This window comes from Oryctolagus cuniculus, chromosome 2 (genome assembly GCF_964237555.1).
Source record: "Oryctolagus cuniculus chromosome 2, mOryCun1.1, whole genome shotgun sequence".
Classification (NCBI taxonomy): Eukaryota; Metazoa; Chordata; class Mammalia; order Lagomorpha; family Leporidae; genus Oryctolagus; species Oryctolagus cuniculus.
Window position 1 is genome coordinate 122122881 of NC_091433.1, and position 16698 is coordinate 122139578.

At 42.2% G+C, this 16698-nt stretch overlaps 1 protein-coding gene across 7 annotated transcripts in view; it reads right to left on the reverse strand.

The window, feature by feature from the left end:
- The window catches only part of CTNNA2 (catenin alpha 2), a 1267385-nt gene that overhangs the window by 89838 nt on the left and 1160849 nt on the right, over positions 1-16698 (reverse strand). For all 7 annotated transcript variants that reach the window (XM_051842711.2, XM_051842709.2, XM_051842710.2 and 4 more), the window contains 3 exons: positions 15717-15809; positions 14970-15126; positions 5178-5378 (listed from right to left, as the gene is read on the reverse strand). In XM_051842711.2, coding sequence (XP_051698671.1) covers positions 5178-5378; positions 14970-15126; positions 15717-15809 — 451 coding nt within the window. The remainder of the gene's footprint in view (positions 1-5177; positions 5379-14969; positions 15127-15716; positions 15810-16698) is intronic.

Genomic DNA, 16698 nt, shown 5'->3' on the forward strand with positions numbered 1-16698 from the left:
GGGGTGTAGTGGGTAGGCTTCCACTTGCAGTGCCAGCATCCTTTATGGCAGCTGGTTCAAGTCCTGGGTACTCCACTTCTCTTCTGGCTCCCTGCTCATGTGCCTGGGAAAGTAGAAGATGGCCCAAGTGCTCGGGGCCCCCTTCACCCATGTGGGAAATCCTAAAGAAGTTCCTAGCTTTGGGCTGGAACAGCCCCTTCCCTTGCAGCCATTTGGGAAGTGAACCAGCAGATGAAGACCTCTGTCTCTGTCTCTTCCTCTCTGTGTAAATCTGACTTTCAAATTAAAAAAAAAAAAAAAAACCAACAACAACAAAACAGATGCAGGGAGGAAGGGAGAAGGAAATGGAGAACATTATGGAAGGAGAGCAGTGGGAGAAGAAAGATGTGGTTTGCCTGGTGAATGAGGCAGTCATCCAGACACAGCCAAGAGTTTATGCAGAAGATTCATGGTCAGTGATTGTACATGTTGACTGCAGGCACCAGGAAGAAAGAAATGGTGATACACATCTTCCAAGACTAACAGTACTCTCTGTCTTAGAATGACAGAATATTAGGCAATACAGGAGAAAGCTGAGTCCCAGAAACATTAAAAAATTTAGCTCATGACAAGAGCCTAGGTTGATTACTGATGCCATAAACAAGAGTGTCAATTTGTTAAGTCAACAACAGGAGTCACTGTGCACTTACTCCTCATGTAGGATCTCTGTCCTTAGTGTGCTGTACATTGTGATTTAATGCTATAACTAGTACTCAAACAGTATTTTTCACTTTATGTTTCTGTGTGGGAGCAAACTGTTGAAATCTTTACTTAATGTATGCTAAACTGATCTTCTGTATATAAAGAGAAATGAAAATGAATCTTGATGTGAATGGAAGGGGAGAGGGAGTGGGAAAGGGGAGGGTTGCGGGTGGGAGGGACGTTATGCGGGGGAAGCCATTGTAATCCATAAGCTGTACTTTGGAAATTTATATTCATTAAATAAAAATTTAAAAAAAATTTGTTTAAGGTCCCAGTTAGTTGGTACAAGTCAGGTAACAATTATGATGCCTAACCTGGATTAATTTCACTGCACTGTACTGACCTAAATATACTTCTACTTTTTCCAGTTTGAATGTTTTCTATTTGATGAGCATCTTACAAAATGATGTCAAACATCCCCTCTTATTCTTTTGAAACTTTAGATTTCATAGCATGGAAATAAAAAATTTATACCATCTATTCAGCCCAGGTGTTCTCCAAAATAAAAAGCACGCAATAACAGATAATCTTCAGTTAAAAGGGCTTTTTCTATTTGTTCTTCTCCTTTTTTTGGTATATTGCCTCCTTGAAGAAGGAATGTCTGGCCAAAGTTTTAAGATCTCTCAGCCTAATCACATTCACATTGCCATGAATTTGCATCAGTTATAACCCATTCAGTCAAGAATAAACTAGACTATGTTTATCTAAAAACATTACCACTGAATATACTTTTGGCCCCCTCAGCCTCCTGTAGCAGCCTGACTTTGCAAATGAGACCTCTGAAGATGAGTCTGGTCAACCATGTACTTACTACCAAGCTGTTGGCAATTTGTTGTAATTCAGGTTTTATTGAAGAGTCAATCCATCAAATACATATTTAATGGGTTTGCTCTAGATTCAATTTATTGTGTTTTTATCAGCCTAGATTAGTTCTACAAAATAAAATTTTTTAACATAATGCTGCCATATAATTTTAGCATTCTAATAATCCACAAAATTATTTTATTAAACTTCACTTAGCCTTTACATGAACTCAAAAAGCATTGTTAAGCACAGCACTGTCATTATGGAGGAAGGAAAATAATTCGTGGAAAATAAACCACAGACAATCTATTCACTCTTTGGATATCTCTCAATTTCATAGACACTCAACGAAGACAGCCAGGTGGTGAAGGTGAAGTGGGAGTCTCCCTACAGTGACCCAACCCTGTGGTCTTTCATATGTCTCAACAGGACTGGCCTGGGTTTGTGAGGATTCCTGGCAACATCTAGAGAAGATTTTGGTTGTCCTGGCTTATGGTGGAGAAGAGAAGATGCTACTAGCACAGGGATAGAGGCCAGGGATGAATCATAACACCCTATAATGCACAACACAGTTCCACTGCCCTCCTCCAATGAAGAATTACTCATACCAGTGTGCCAACACTGCAGAGGTTAAGAATTTTTGCCTTAGACTCTGGAATCTAACAATTCAGATTAAAGTAAAGGTGAGGAGAACCTAGAAGACGTGGCAAGGAAAAAAAGGTACATGTGACATTCCTTCTACTTTTTTCCTCATTTTTCTTCGGTAACTTCCGCTTCTGGCCCAGTACCCTTCTTTCTGTCTCACTCTCCGAAGTAAAATGTACTCTCAGCATAGAATATGACAAGCTCACACAGAAAAGTGACCAGTTTAATATAAGATTTTTTTTCATCAGAGATCAGTAACTATCTGGATATCAATGATATGCATAGAAGTTTTTATTTTGAAGACATGTGTCTAGGCATTAGAATTGAATCATTTTAGAAGATATTATACATATTTATTCTTTAAGACCGTTCAGGCCAAACATGGGAGCCAGGAACTGCATCTGGCTCTCCTATGTGGGTGACAGGAACTCTATCACTTGAGCCACCACTTGCTGCTTCCTAGGGTATACAGTAAAAGGCAGGCAGAGCGGATTCAAGATCAGGTACTGATACTAGACACGGGTGTCCTAACCCTAGACTAAATGCCCACCCCTGGAGAAGGTAATTTTATAGAACAAAATCTTTCTCAGAAACAAGAGCCCTGGATTGAGGACTCTGACTCATTCATTTCTAAAGTGGAAAGTTAACTAGAGAATTACTTAAAAATCAAGACTTTGAGTGAAAAAAATCACATGAAAACATTTTTTATTCAATAGGCAGCTCTCCTTGCCATTACATGAGTTTTGATCCAGTGGGTAACTCCTGTTACTAAATCAGCCCAAGACACAATAAAAAGTAAACACTCTTTACGAGGTCTTTTGAACAATGCCATAAGTCAATGCGAGCATGAACTACCTGTCAAGCTGCAATATGCTCTGTAACTTTCAACTTGCCTGTTCAAACCACTCACTAGCAAGCAGGAGCCCAGAGTCCTGTTTCTAAGTCTTCTGCCCTTCTCTGAAAATACTATCCAAGATCAGACTCCAGTGAATGCTACTCTGCATCATTGACCACAGGAAGCTGAGACTTTCTAAGAGAATCAAAGCAGATAGGTCGGGAGCAAAGAGCCAGCAAGATATGTGAGATGGTCTCTGTAAGGGTTAACAACAGGAAAAAAAAATCCTTACATTGAAGACTAAAATGCTGGTTTCTAATTTTTCCAAATCAGGAGAGAACTACTTTTGAGCTCACTTTGTGTTGCTCCATTTTATGTGAAGGGCGAGCCTATTTCAAAGAATCAGTAGTGAATCTCATCTAATTAAAATGCCAATTTATTACCACTATAGTTACTATTTCCGATCCTAAATCTGTAAGCACTCTCCCAAGCAGCCACTTCTAGACATGCTCCTGATTACACGCTATTACATTATTCCTGTTCTGGACGTCTTTCAGAGAGAATGCCTGATGCCTGTGTTTAGACATTGTTTTATCCTGGCTTTTCCAGGCTAACAACTATCTACAGATGTCTTTCTGCATCAGACTTCTCCTGTAGAAACAATTTATACTTACCTGTCTTATGCAGAATTTGGAACACTGCTTTATCTGACCTTTTACAGACATCTATCTTTACAATGCCTGGGGTGGGGAGGCCCAACACCCACATGCAAACCAGAAAAGGCCTCCACCAGGGTTGCAGGGGAAAAATCCCTCTGCGCATGCACAAAACCCAAGTCATTACTCATTTTGTTTGTTTGTTTGTTTGTTTTGACAGGCAGAGTGGACAGTGAGAGAGAGAGAGACAGAAAGGTCTTCCTTTTTCCATTGGTTCAACCCCCCAATGGCTGCCGCGGCCGGCATGCTGCGGCCAGCGCCCGTGCTGATTCGAAGCCAGGAGCCTTCTCCTGGTCTCCCATGCGGGTGCAGGGCCCAAGGACTTGGGCCATCCTCCACTGCACTCCTGGGCCACAGCAGAGAGCTGGCCTGGAAGAGGGGCAACCGGGATGGAATCCGGCATCCTGACCAGGATTAGAACCCGGGGTGCCGGCACCACAGGCGGAGGATTACCCTATTGAGCCACAGCACCGACCCCCAAGTCATTACTCATTCACAACCCCATCCCAAACAGAGACAAGTTCTCTTTTCCTAGCCCCTAGTTTTCTCTCCTTCTCTGAACTTTCTATTCTCAACCACCCCCCTCCAAACATACAAATATAGAAGACATGAGGGACGTAAGAATGTGTCCCAGAACACTTTCTTTGAAGCCAAGAAACATTAGTCAGGAACAGAAACTACTAAAAAAAAAAAAAATATAGGCCAGTCTTTGACACACTCTTCAAAGTTGAGATTATCCTGCTAACTCAGTGGAAGTAAGTCTTTTTTCCATCTGAATGCGCCTGAGAGCCATGACAGCTCCTGTAAGTAACTGTATCTTACCACTGCTGTCAGTCCCCCGTGAGTAGCTGCATGTCCCTGGAAAGGGGTAAGTAAGTTTCTCCTAAGTAAAGGAACAGACTAGAAGTCTGTTTTTCAAAAGCCACCACCTCCTCTCCTTGAACACTTCAAATCCACGCACTGACTAGAGCCTTTACGTCTGGCACCGACTGTCCTGAGTTCTTCCTCAAGATCTTATTCTCTCAACCAACGGATGGACAAATAGTTTTCAAATTCAGAATTCCAAGTTCCAGTGCCATCTGCACTATCTGCTACCTGTGTGGTCTTGAGCCAGTCTCTTACCCCATTTTCTCATCTATAGTTATAGATACAAGTTCCCGTCCCTTTTTGGTAAAGTTCTTGTGAGACTCAAATGAAATTAGATATGAAAACGTGAAGGAATACGCATGTGAAAAACAGAATTACTGTTATTTTTCTGAAGTCATTCAAATTCAAACTCAAGAAACAAGGAGGAAATATTCAATTTAATCCACTCCTTCGTTGATTTTCTGCAATTTAGAAGCATAAAGGTCTACAGAAAACAATGAAACATTTATTCTGATGTAGAAATTCATCATGCCATTGCTACTGTGGCCAGATCTAATATGCATGCTTACCTGTCTCAGAAAGCAATTTTGTAGCTTCCAGCACCTTCTCAGTATAGACCCCAGCTTCATAGTTCTCCATCTCAGCATTGATGATATGTATGACTCGAGCTGCCCGGCCCCTAATGGCCCCTGCAGTCCTGTCCAGAGTGTCCACATCACCCTCTTGGAGGGCGATCACACACTTGTTCACATCTTCCAAGATATGGTTCTCTGTGAAGAGGACACACACACAGACTTAATTACTCAGAATTTAAACCAATCTAAAAGTTATTCATTGACTGTTGTCCATCTCAGTATATGCCTACCATTCCTATGATTCAAATGCTATCTCAAGGACATTGTTCATAATTACAGCAGTCATTCCCAAGCCTGAGCCACAGTCAGAGGGCCTGGACCACACATAGATCACTGGGTACCACTTCTCAAGTGTCTGATTCAGTATGTCTGAGTTGGGGTCCAAGGAACTGAGTATCTACCAAGCTTCCAGGTGAGTCTAATGCGATGGGTTTAAAGACTGTGAGAACCATAAAGAATATCCCTTCCTAGGAGCCGATGCTGTGGCATAGCAGGTAAAGCCACAGCCTGCAGTGCCAGCACCACATATGAGCACCAGTTCGAGTCCCGGCTGCTCTACTTCTGATCCAGCTCTCTGCTATGGTCCGGGAAAGCAGAAGATGGCCCAAGGACTTGTCACTAGCATGGAAGACCCAAAAGAAGCTCCTGGCTTCAGATCAGCCCAGCTCTGGACATTGCCTCCATCTGGGGAGTGAACCAGCAGATGGAAGATCCCCTCTCTGCCTCTCTGTAACTCAAATAAAATAAATAAATTACCCTTTCCCTATAAGAGGGAGGAAAAAGAGGGGTGGGAGTGTGGGTGGAAGGGCGGATACAGTGGGGAGAATCGCCATGTTTCTGAAGTTGTAATTATGAAATGCATGAGGTATATATTCCTTAAATAGAAGGTGTCTGGGTGGGGGAGGAAGCAGCAGCCCATGTTTTCTCACAGAAATAAAAGTCAGCAAACATTGTTTTGCTAAGAAAAAAAAAAATCTTCCTTTGCGGTTAGACACTGCACAATAGGGACTCCTACGGGTGATGGTGGCAGCCAACACCAAGTCAGTCTCACCAAGTAGAAACATCCTTTAAGCAGAGTGACCTCATGCAACAGGACTTCCTCACTCCAATCAGACACTTGTAGTTTCTACAGTCCCTAGTTCTTTAATTGCAAATAAGTCAAAACAGGAAAAACAGTGAAATGTTTAGATTATAATATTCAGGTATCTTAAACTCACAAAAAAATTAGTGCCTTCCTGAATACAGCTATTTTTCTTGAGTGAAACAGCAAAACAGAATTGTGAAAATGGACTTAAGAAGTTTTCATTTTGGTTAAGAAACTTCTGAAAATCCTTTCTTTCCAAGGTCTTCAGCTATGTCATGTGAATTCACCTAAAAAGTACCTAAGAAAAAAGATTTACTCAAATGAAACCTGGAACAGGATTTGAAACACAAAGTTTGATTCAAATAAGGCTTTCTTACTGCTCTGCTGGATTCCTGGAGACCATTAAATATCCCTTGGCCCCTGAAAACTAGCAACAGGAAGGCGCTTTAGATCAAAAATATGCTGCCAGCTGCCATTTGCTTTGAGCAACATAGTAGTACAAGATTAGGCAGAACCACTGCTATTCTGTGCATCGTTTAAAAATGATGTTTTGGAGTTAAATACAAAAACACTGAGAAGTCTGCACTTACATGAGACACTAACCTCTGGAGTTAATAAAAGGTAAAAAGCTTGTACAAAGTGCATTTGAGCCTTACTATATTAGATAGGATTAAAAGAACTTTCTCATATTGAAAATATTCAATTAAGAAGTAATAAAAAATATGATCTCAAATATATTTCAAGGAAAGCAGTACAAGTTGAAAATCTATAGTAGCAAAAACAAAACACTGCTGTCATTCAGATCAATGATTTTGTTAAGTGGTTAGGTTAATCACATTATGTGAATACAGTATTAATTCTACTAACTTATTGACTTTTATGAATCTATATTTTTGTTTTAAACTTTCAGATGATTTACTTAGTTTTTCCCAATTAGAGGTACCCCTTTTAAGAAAAAAATAGATCATAATTATCTATTGACAGTGGCTATATGATTGATAGTATACATGCAAAAGCTACCATGGTACAACATTTTTTTATTTTGACAGAGTTAGACAGTGAGAGAGAGAGACAGAGAGAAAAGTCTTCCTTCTGTTGGTTCACCTCCCAAATGACCACTATGGCCAGCGTGCTGCGCCAATCTGAAGCCAGGAGCCAGGTGCTTCTCCTGGTCTCCCATGCGGGTTCAGGGCCCAAGGACCTGGGCCATCCTCCACTGCCTTCCCGGGCCACAGCAGAGAGCTGGACTGGAAGAGGGGCAACTGGGACAGAATCCGGCACCCCAACCAAGACTAGAACCCGGGGTGCCAGGGCCGCAGGTGGAGGATTAGCCTAGTGAGCTGCGGCGCTGGCCTGAGACACCATTTCTTAATGTCTGCACTAAGACTGTCACAATATTTTAAGATATTTTTGTGTTTTACTAACCTAAGTGCCAACAACATTTGAAAAAGTGCTATAAAGGTACCCACTCATGCATACAAGAGCACCAACATTTTGGTCAACGAATCAATCATGTATACAGAAATTTCTAGACCCCTCGTAATAATTGCTCCTACTGTCTGTGCCCTGAGGCTGTGTGTTTGGAAGCACAGTGGTCTAGGACATATTAAGCAAGGCAGCACATTACTAGAAGGCAGAATCCACCCTGGATTCATATTTGCATTCCAGACAGCACAGTACAGACAGCAGGCAATCAAAGAGCTTCTAAATGAACACATCTCTTGAAAAGGAACAATCAGTTACACATTTTTATCCTAAGGTATTCTGAAGACAGAATTGGTGAAGTAAGGAGATAAAGGAATGCTGTTCCACATAGCAAAGAATGGAGGAAGAAGAGGTAATATAAAGCACAAGGGGGTGGGTGTTTGCTGTAGTGGTTAAGATGCTGGTATCTCATACTGTGGTGTCTGGGTTTGAGTCTCTGCTCTGCTGCTGACTCAGTTTCCTGCTGTTGCAACCCTAGGAGGCAGTAGGTGATGATGACTCAAGTAGTTCAGTCCTTACCACTCGTGTGGGAGACCCAGACTGAGTGTCCAGCTCCTGGCTTTGGCCTTGCCCAGCTCTGGTTGTTGTGGACATTTAGAAATGAATGGGTGGTATGTTCTCCCTGATCGGTGACAACTGACTCAACACCAAAAAGGAAACCTCCTGAAGTGAAATGGACACTATGAGAAATGGTGACTTGATCAGCATAGCTCTGACTGCTAATGGACAACTTAATACATTATCCCTCATAGTATTTTTTTTTTGTCTGTTCTACTTAATATGACTGGTTTAATTCTGTAATTATCACACAGTTATTCTTGGGTGTTGAAAATTGACCGAAATGTGATCCCTGTTGAACATGAGAGTGGGAATAAGAGAGGGAAGAGATGTATAATTTGGGACATGCTCGGGCTGACTTGCCCCAATTGGTAGAGTTGGAAACATACCAGGGGATTCCAATTCAATCCCATCAAGGTGGCATGTGCCAATGCCATCTCGCTACTCCAAGTGATCAATTTCAGTTCACAATTGATCATAATGAAAGGACTAAGAGTCAAAGGGAGCACATAAACAAGTCTAGTACCTGTTAACACCAACCGATAGAATAAATAAAGGGGAGAGTGATCCAACATGGGAAGTGAGATACTCAGCAGACTCATGGAATGGCGGATGTCCTAGATAGCACTCTGGCCTCAGAATCAGCCCTAAAGGCACTCGGGTCTGGCTGAGAAGCCCATGAGAGTATTTCAGGCATGGAAAGCCAAGACACTCTGGCAAAAAGATCTCTGTGGGTGAGATCCCAGTGGAAAGAACAGGTCTTCAAAGAGGGAGGTGCCTTTCTCTGAAGGGAGGAGAGAACCTCCACTTTGACTATGACCGTGTCTAAACAAGATAAGAGTCGGAGAACTCAGGGGGCTTCCATAGCCTTGGAAACTCATAACTGGTGCATAGGGAGATTACTGATGCCATAAACAGGAGTGTCAATTGGTAAAGTCAACAACAGGAGTCACTGTGCACTTACTCCTCATGTAGGATCTCGGTCCTTAACGTGCTGTACACTGAGGCTTAATGCTATAACGAGTACTCAAACAGTATATTTCACTTTGTGTTTCTATGGGGGTGCAAACGACTGAAATCTTTACTTAATGTACACTAAACTGATCTTCTGTAAAAAAAAAAAAAAAAAAAAAAAAAAAAAAAAAAAAGAAATTTTCAATTCCCAACTTGACTCTCACTGGGATTAAACATGACAATAGGTCTGATCTGATTTCATCATCATTTTAAAAAAAATCATCTATTATTTTTCACTTTATGTTTCTGTGTGGGAGCAAACTGTTGAAATACTTACTTAAGGTATACTAAGCTGATCTTCTGTATATTAAGATAATCGAAAATGAATCTTGATGTGAATGGAAGGGGAGAGGGAGTGGGAAAGGGGAGGGTTGTTGGTGGGAGGGACGGTATGGGGGGGGAAGCCATTGTAACCCATGAGTCGTACTTTGGAAATTTATATTCATTAAATAAAAGATAAAAAAAAAAAAAAAAAAAAAAAAAAAGAAATGAATGGGTGGAGTATCTGTTTCTCTTCCTTTCAAATAAATAAGACTTTAAAAAATTATATAGACATATGTATAAATACCTATACACACATATGAAGGCATTTTTAAAAGTTCATTGGCAAAGAGCAATAAAAAATACTTATTTTGGGCCGGTGCCGTGGCTCACTAGGCTAATCCTCCGCCTTGCAGCGCTGGCACACCGGGTTCTAGTCCTAGTCGTGGTGCTGGATTCTGTCCTGGTTGCTCCTCTTCCAGGCCAGCTCTCTGCTGTGGCCCGGGAGTGCAGTGGAGGATGGCCCAAGTGCTTGGACCCTGCACCCCATGGGAGACCAGGACAAGTGCCTGGCTCCTGCCATCGGATCAGCGCGGTGCACTGGCCGCAGCGCGCCGGCCGTGGCGGCCATTGGAGGGTGAACCAACGGCACAAGAAGACCTTTCTCTCTGTCTCTCTCTCTCTCTCACTGTCCACTCTGCCTGTCAAAAAAAAAAAATACTTATTTTGGTACAAAAAAACTAAAGAAAAAACCTATGGATGGGTTTTTAAAAGAGTTGGTTATTTATCTGAAAGGCAGAGTTACAGAGAGAGGAGAGGCAGAGAGGGAGAGAGGGAGGTCTTCTATCTGCTGGTTCACTCCCCAACTGGTTCCAAGGGCTGGAGCTGCACAGATCTAAAGCCAGGAGCTTCCTCCAGGTCTCCTATGCAGCTGCAGGGGCCCAAGGACTTGGGCCATCTTCTACTGCTTTCCCAGGCCATAGCACAGAGTTGAATCCAAAGTGGAGCAACCAGGACCCAAACTGGCACCCATAGGGATGCCAGCACTGCAGGCAGTGACTTTACCTGCTATGCCACAGTGCCAGCCCCCATCCAGTTTTTTATAACACACATTTTCCATGAACTTTTTGAAGAGTCCTCATATGTATGGATTTCAACATACTTTGCATTGAAATAAAGTTATATTTTCATTCCATTTGGTCAGAAAGTTCTTTAAAGTACCCTTTATTCTAGAGATTACTCCACAGCTTGGAACACCTTACCAGATACTTGGGGTGGTATATTCTATTATCAAACACAGTATTTATAAACATGTCAAATATTCAACCACAACATATTTGGTGATAAACTTCCTTGAATTTCTGCAGTATTACCATTTCAAAACAGATCTAATCTTGTTATAAATAACACAAAGTTATGATTTCTACACTCAAAAGCAAAGTTTGTTGTGTAAATTTGTAAAACACACTCAAGAACCTAGAGCTAATAAAGAATGAAAATTCAAAAAAAAAATTCTGGGACATTATGGAAGTTGAGTTAATAGCTTTTTCAGGTCTTAGATTTGTACTATTTTGTGAGCCAAACCCAAGAATTAAACTGTCTCATGGTTGATGCCAAGACACTCACTTTAAAACACTATTAAAAATTGTAGGTTTTGCCCAGTGGGAAAAGTTTAAGTGTTCTAATGCATCCATTTCACTCTTTCATGAGCCCAGGCCATATTTGAAAATTGGTTTAGCTCCTGTGATGTTAATAGCTAACAACTTTGCTCCCCCAAATCATTGCGTTTCTCATGGACAAATTAAACACTAAGATACGCAAGTTCAGGTGGCTTGGAAAAAAAATCTATAGTCCTTAAAAACAAAGATCTTTTGCTGTTGCTTTTTAAAATAGTATCCTGCCAGAAAAGCTATTCCCTTAAGAAGAAACTGATAGAGAAAATGGCATTAATGCCATGCCAAAGTATCCCCTGGGCCAAACTTGCAATTTATTGATGCAAATGTTTGGCTCTGGCTGGGTGAGGAGATGAGAAGTAGTTTCCCCGGCTATCCGGCTGTGTCCACATCCTACCAGCAGGAAGGAGTGGGCTGTGTCATTATCTGTCAAGCCCTGTCTGTGGAAAGGTGCCTGCTGCCTGCGATTGTCAACTCCAAAGGCATGCTCCAGCAGGCTCTGCCAACCTGGCTCCCTGACAGCGCCTGCTCATTTTCCTGTCATGGCATGCTGCGCCACTTGTACCACCGGGGTTGGACGGCACAGTGTTATCAGCAGGAGCCAAAGCCTTTTCTTGTTGCTGGTAATAATGAGATGCACAAAGGAATGGCAGCGAGAAAGGTGGCAAAGAGGCAGGGCTAGAGCCAAGAAAATAAAGAAAGGCCTTTTACTCTTGAGAAAGTCTGAGATAAGACCTCCTCACCTTGCTCTCCCCACCCTCAAATTTTTATACATGCCTTTAAAGAAAAGACTAAGTTGGGAACGTTTTAAGTGCTAAAATGATTCCTCTCTGCATAAAGCAGTCTGTTTGTGGGTAGAATGGGACACAGAGGAAGACTAAGGAAAATTCCTGCTTCTTTTTGGGAAAACTACAATCATTCAGTCAAAAACTGGCTAGATAAGAAGCATACTTTGCTAGCCACCTTTCTCTACCCCTTCACCCCTGTCCCCAATATGCCTATCCAAGACAATCTTCCAACACCTTGGGACAGCTGCACTTTGTGGCTTATTTTACCACATTAGGACTCAGTGATCAGAAAAGCCAATTCCTCAGGAATGGGAACATTTTTTGAGTTCTTATTTAGAAGACTTTATCCATGTGAGAGACAGAGTGGGGATGGGGCAGGGAGAAGTAGATTGTGCTCTTTACCTCTTTGCCTATCTACTGATTCACTCCCCAAATGACTGCAACAGCCAGGGCTAGGCTAAGCTCAAGCCAGGAGCTCCATCTGGGTCTCCCATGTGGGTGTCACTTTGGCCATAATCCACTGCCTTCCAAGACCCATCTGCAGGGAACTGGAAAGAAAGTGGAGCAGCCAGGACTCAAGCCAGTACTCTGATATGGAATGATGCAGGCATCACAAGCCAATGGCTTAACTCATTGCCCAACACCAGCCCCCTACTGAGTTCTTTTATTCTAGATATAGGGATTCTAGACATAGGGATTGAGGAACAAGGAGGTATCTAAAACAGACTCAGCACTGGAATGAGAATGGAATAGAGTGAAGAGAAAGGAGCCAACATGCAAGCAGAAAAGACAGTGGAGAGCAGCAAAGGAAGGAATTTTCCTTTTGCCTTTACTTATTGAAAACTATACAGTCTGTGACAAGAGGATGATCTGGCATCTCTGCCAAGTTCCCTACTCGCTTAATGACTTAGTTTTCTCAAAGGAAGACTTGGATCCTGTGAAGGAGATGAACATGGGAAGGTGAAGTTATCAAGTCCCCTGCCTTTTGCTTTTGCCCCCCTCATCTCTGTGCTCCCATATGTCTGTGCCTCTAAAGGTGGCTGACACCATGCTACCTGACAGGTCACCTGCTGGACTAGCTGCCCTCAAGTCTGTTATGGAATGGTTTGGCTTTGGGCCACTTTTGTCTGTAAATCCAAATAAGAACCTGGGGTCCACAGCTAGATGGGGCTGTTTTTGGATAGGTGTGGACATGCATGTGGCTGATTGGAGATGTGTGGCAATATGCAGTTGTTGGTTAATGTGGCTACTGATGTATGAAGCTATTGTAGATGTATGTACGTGTGTGTGTGTGTGTGTGTGTGTGTGTACAAGCACCCCCATGGACACAAAGGCAGATATCTCTTGCAGCCCCACTGCTGTCGTGGGTAGAGGCTGTTCCTTGTGCATTTCTCACTGCCACTATGAGTAAAGGAAATAGAAACCCAGTAACACCTCCGAGTTGTTCTCCAACCTCTTGGTATCTGCATCTGCTTGTTCTAGAGCCTAAGCCCAAGGCATACAAATACTAATGCCTATTTTGCAGAATTTTGGTGAAAATTAAAGCCAAGAGCAGAATTAAGCAAATCAGACACTGAATGTGTGTTAATTTTCCTTGTCTTCTCTTGCTCTCCATCATTGCAAAGTTCACAGTCTGATCAGCTATCCAATCTGAAGATTCAACTATGCTACTCTCTCATAAGCCTCTTACACAAGCCCCCAGTGGGAATTCATTGTCTCTTTCTTCATAAATAGGAAAGATTCTGAAAAGCACCATGGCAGCTTCCTTCCGGAAATCACTACACACTGCGGCAGCCTGGTTCCCACCAGCACTGGTCTATCTCTGCCTCTCAGACTTCAGTCTGCCAAGAACCAACAGATCAAGTTGGGGCTAGAGCTGATGGAGTCAGAGGTATGACCACCTCACACACCTGTACTTCTTCGAATCTATTTGCACCCTTTATTCTGATTTCACTTACATAAAACAAGGTTAAATTTTCACCTCAGTACTAGTTTTCTGAGCTTCAGTATCTCCCATGTGCCTTTCACTGGGCTCATTCTGTGGCTGATTTTTTTTTTAAATTTTTTGACAGCTAGAGTTAGACAGTAAAAGAGAGAGAGAGAGAGAGAGAGAGAGAGAGAGAGAGAGAGAAAGGTCTTCCTTCCGTTGGTTCACTCCCCAAATGGCATCTACAGCCAGCGCTGCACCAATCCAAAGCCAGGAGCCAGGTGCTTCCCCCTAGACTCCCATGTGGGTGCAGGGCCCAAGCACTTGGGCCATCCTCCATTGCCTTCCTGGGCCACAGCAGAGAGCTGGACTGGAAGAGGAGCAACCTGGACTAGAACCTGGTGCCCATATGGGATGCCTGCACTGCAGGCGGAGGATTAACCAAGTGAGCCATGGTGCCAGCCCCCAGTGGCTGATATTTCTACCTGTTTTATCATAAAGCTTCACTTATTCAAAGAATGATCCTCTTAATGTAATCAAGTTGGAATAACTGCCTATTTTTAAGACACAAATCATAAAGATAAACCGATTCCCATCGTCTCCTGGCCCTGTCCTACATGAGTAATTCAGATCTGTCAAAGTCATCCTGCTTAAAAAGCTCTGAAAACTAAAAAGGAACCCGAGCCTCCTCAAATAAAGGTCTGACACCTTTATCACAAAGTTGCCTTTTTTTCCTCTGATGCTTTGGCTTCCTGACCTGAAATAATGTACACAGCAAAAAAGAATCCTTAAAGAGTGTTATAATCACATTTGCAGATGATTGAAAGCTTGAAGGGCCACTTGAAACACAGGTCCATGACATTTCAGAGATACTCCTTATCTCATCCTGTTCTCCTCCACCAGCTACTCTATAAAACTACTTTTTGTGCTGATTACCTGAGACAGAGAGGAAGTCATCCACTGACGTGATATCATCCACCGCCTCAGTCAGCACTCGAACCTGCTTTTCCCACTGGTCTTTGAAGACGTCCATGTTATCCTGAGCGACTTTGCTCTGTGGCCGGGCAGCCAGTGTGAGAGCAGCATTGATGACCTATTTGTTAGAAACAATCCAGGGACATGATGACCACACTTGTCACAAAAGTAACGAGCAGGTCCAAGACCACATAGGTTCTACACATAAGTAGTTTTTCTTCAGTATTCAAAAGAACTCAAAAATATGAAACACAAAGTAGACTGTCAATTACCACTAGTTTGTTTGCTCTGCTTTGCTTGGCTTCTTAAGGCACAGTAATTAGCCCCAAATTTCAAAAAAGTATTAACTGGACAAGTTCTATTTTACTTATGCAAATGTGGCAAAAATAGAACTCTTGCTTTCTGCGTATGCAAAAGTTTGTAATTTAGTTGTTGAAATATGAAAATAGATATGTACACTTAAATTATAACCCAAAACAAACAGAACGAAGTCAATATGAGTGTAAAGACAATAACTATCACAGCGATTCTAAAGAGATTGGAGTAGTTAGAAGCTCTTTCTGAGAAAGATGGAACTTGAAACTGCTCATGAGTGACAGCTAATATTTTTCAGCTGAAAGAAAGAGGGCAAGGAAAAAGGGTATCAGGACTGGACTTTAGAGGGTCCTGAACTGCAGGTCACTGGAGGGCTTTTGAAAGAAGGCTTACCTGGGGACACAGGCTGTCAATCTGAGTGGCTGCCATCCGGACTAATTTCACCCCTTCCTCATTGTTGGATATTGAGCAGGCCAAGTTGGCAACCTGTATAGAAGAGAACTTGAGTGAAAATCATGTTGGGTCAAAAGGAAAACAAATAGTTGCAGGACCTTGTACTTTCTCTGGAAACTATCCCTTCCAGGAAAATCCTTTCACCAATAAGATAAGGATACCCATCAGCATTGAACCAATCATTGCTACCTCTTATGCTAATTTAGGCATTTCCACCAGAAAAGCAGTCTGCTAATAACATTATTGCTGCAAGATTCTCAAGCACACACAATGATGACTTTTAACTGAGTTGCTTTGAACTCTTCCCTTATGGACTGCACTGATCTGCCTACACTCACTTTCTCTTGAGCCCCTCAGATGCATCATCAAGTGAAGAACACTATGATCTTGGCCACATCAGTACTCAACTCTGACCAGTTAGAGAAATGCTACAGGCAATGCTTTGGATTTAAAAGAGACTTGGAATAAGCTCAAAGTTAGAGTGCTTTGCCCAAAGGATCTCTTATCTGCCTGAAGATGCTTGTCTACTAGTATCCAGTTCAAATGCTTTCGATCTAAGATATATGCACACAAGATTGCCATCATTTGCTAGGCAATGGTGGAGTATAATGCAAAGTAGAATGTGTAGGTCTAGTAAAAAGATATTCAAATTTGCCATTTTAAAGACACTATTCCAGGAGCAAACATTTAGCCTCATGTTTAAGAAGCAGGCAACCTTTATTGGAATACCTGGATTCAAATCGAAGCCTCAGTTCCTGACTGCAGTTTCCTACTAATGCTGAACCTAGTAGGCAACAGTGATGACTCAAATGATTGGGGTCTTTTCACTGATGTGGGAAACATGGATTGCATTCCTGGTTCCTGACTGCTGTGGGCATTTGGGGAATGAACCAGCAGATGGGAGTGTACTCCATCCATCTTT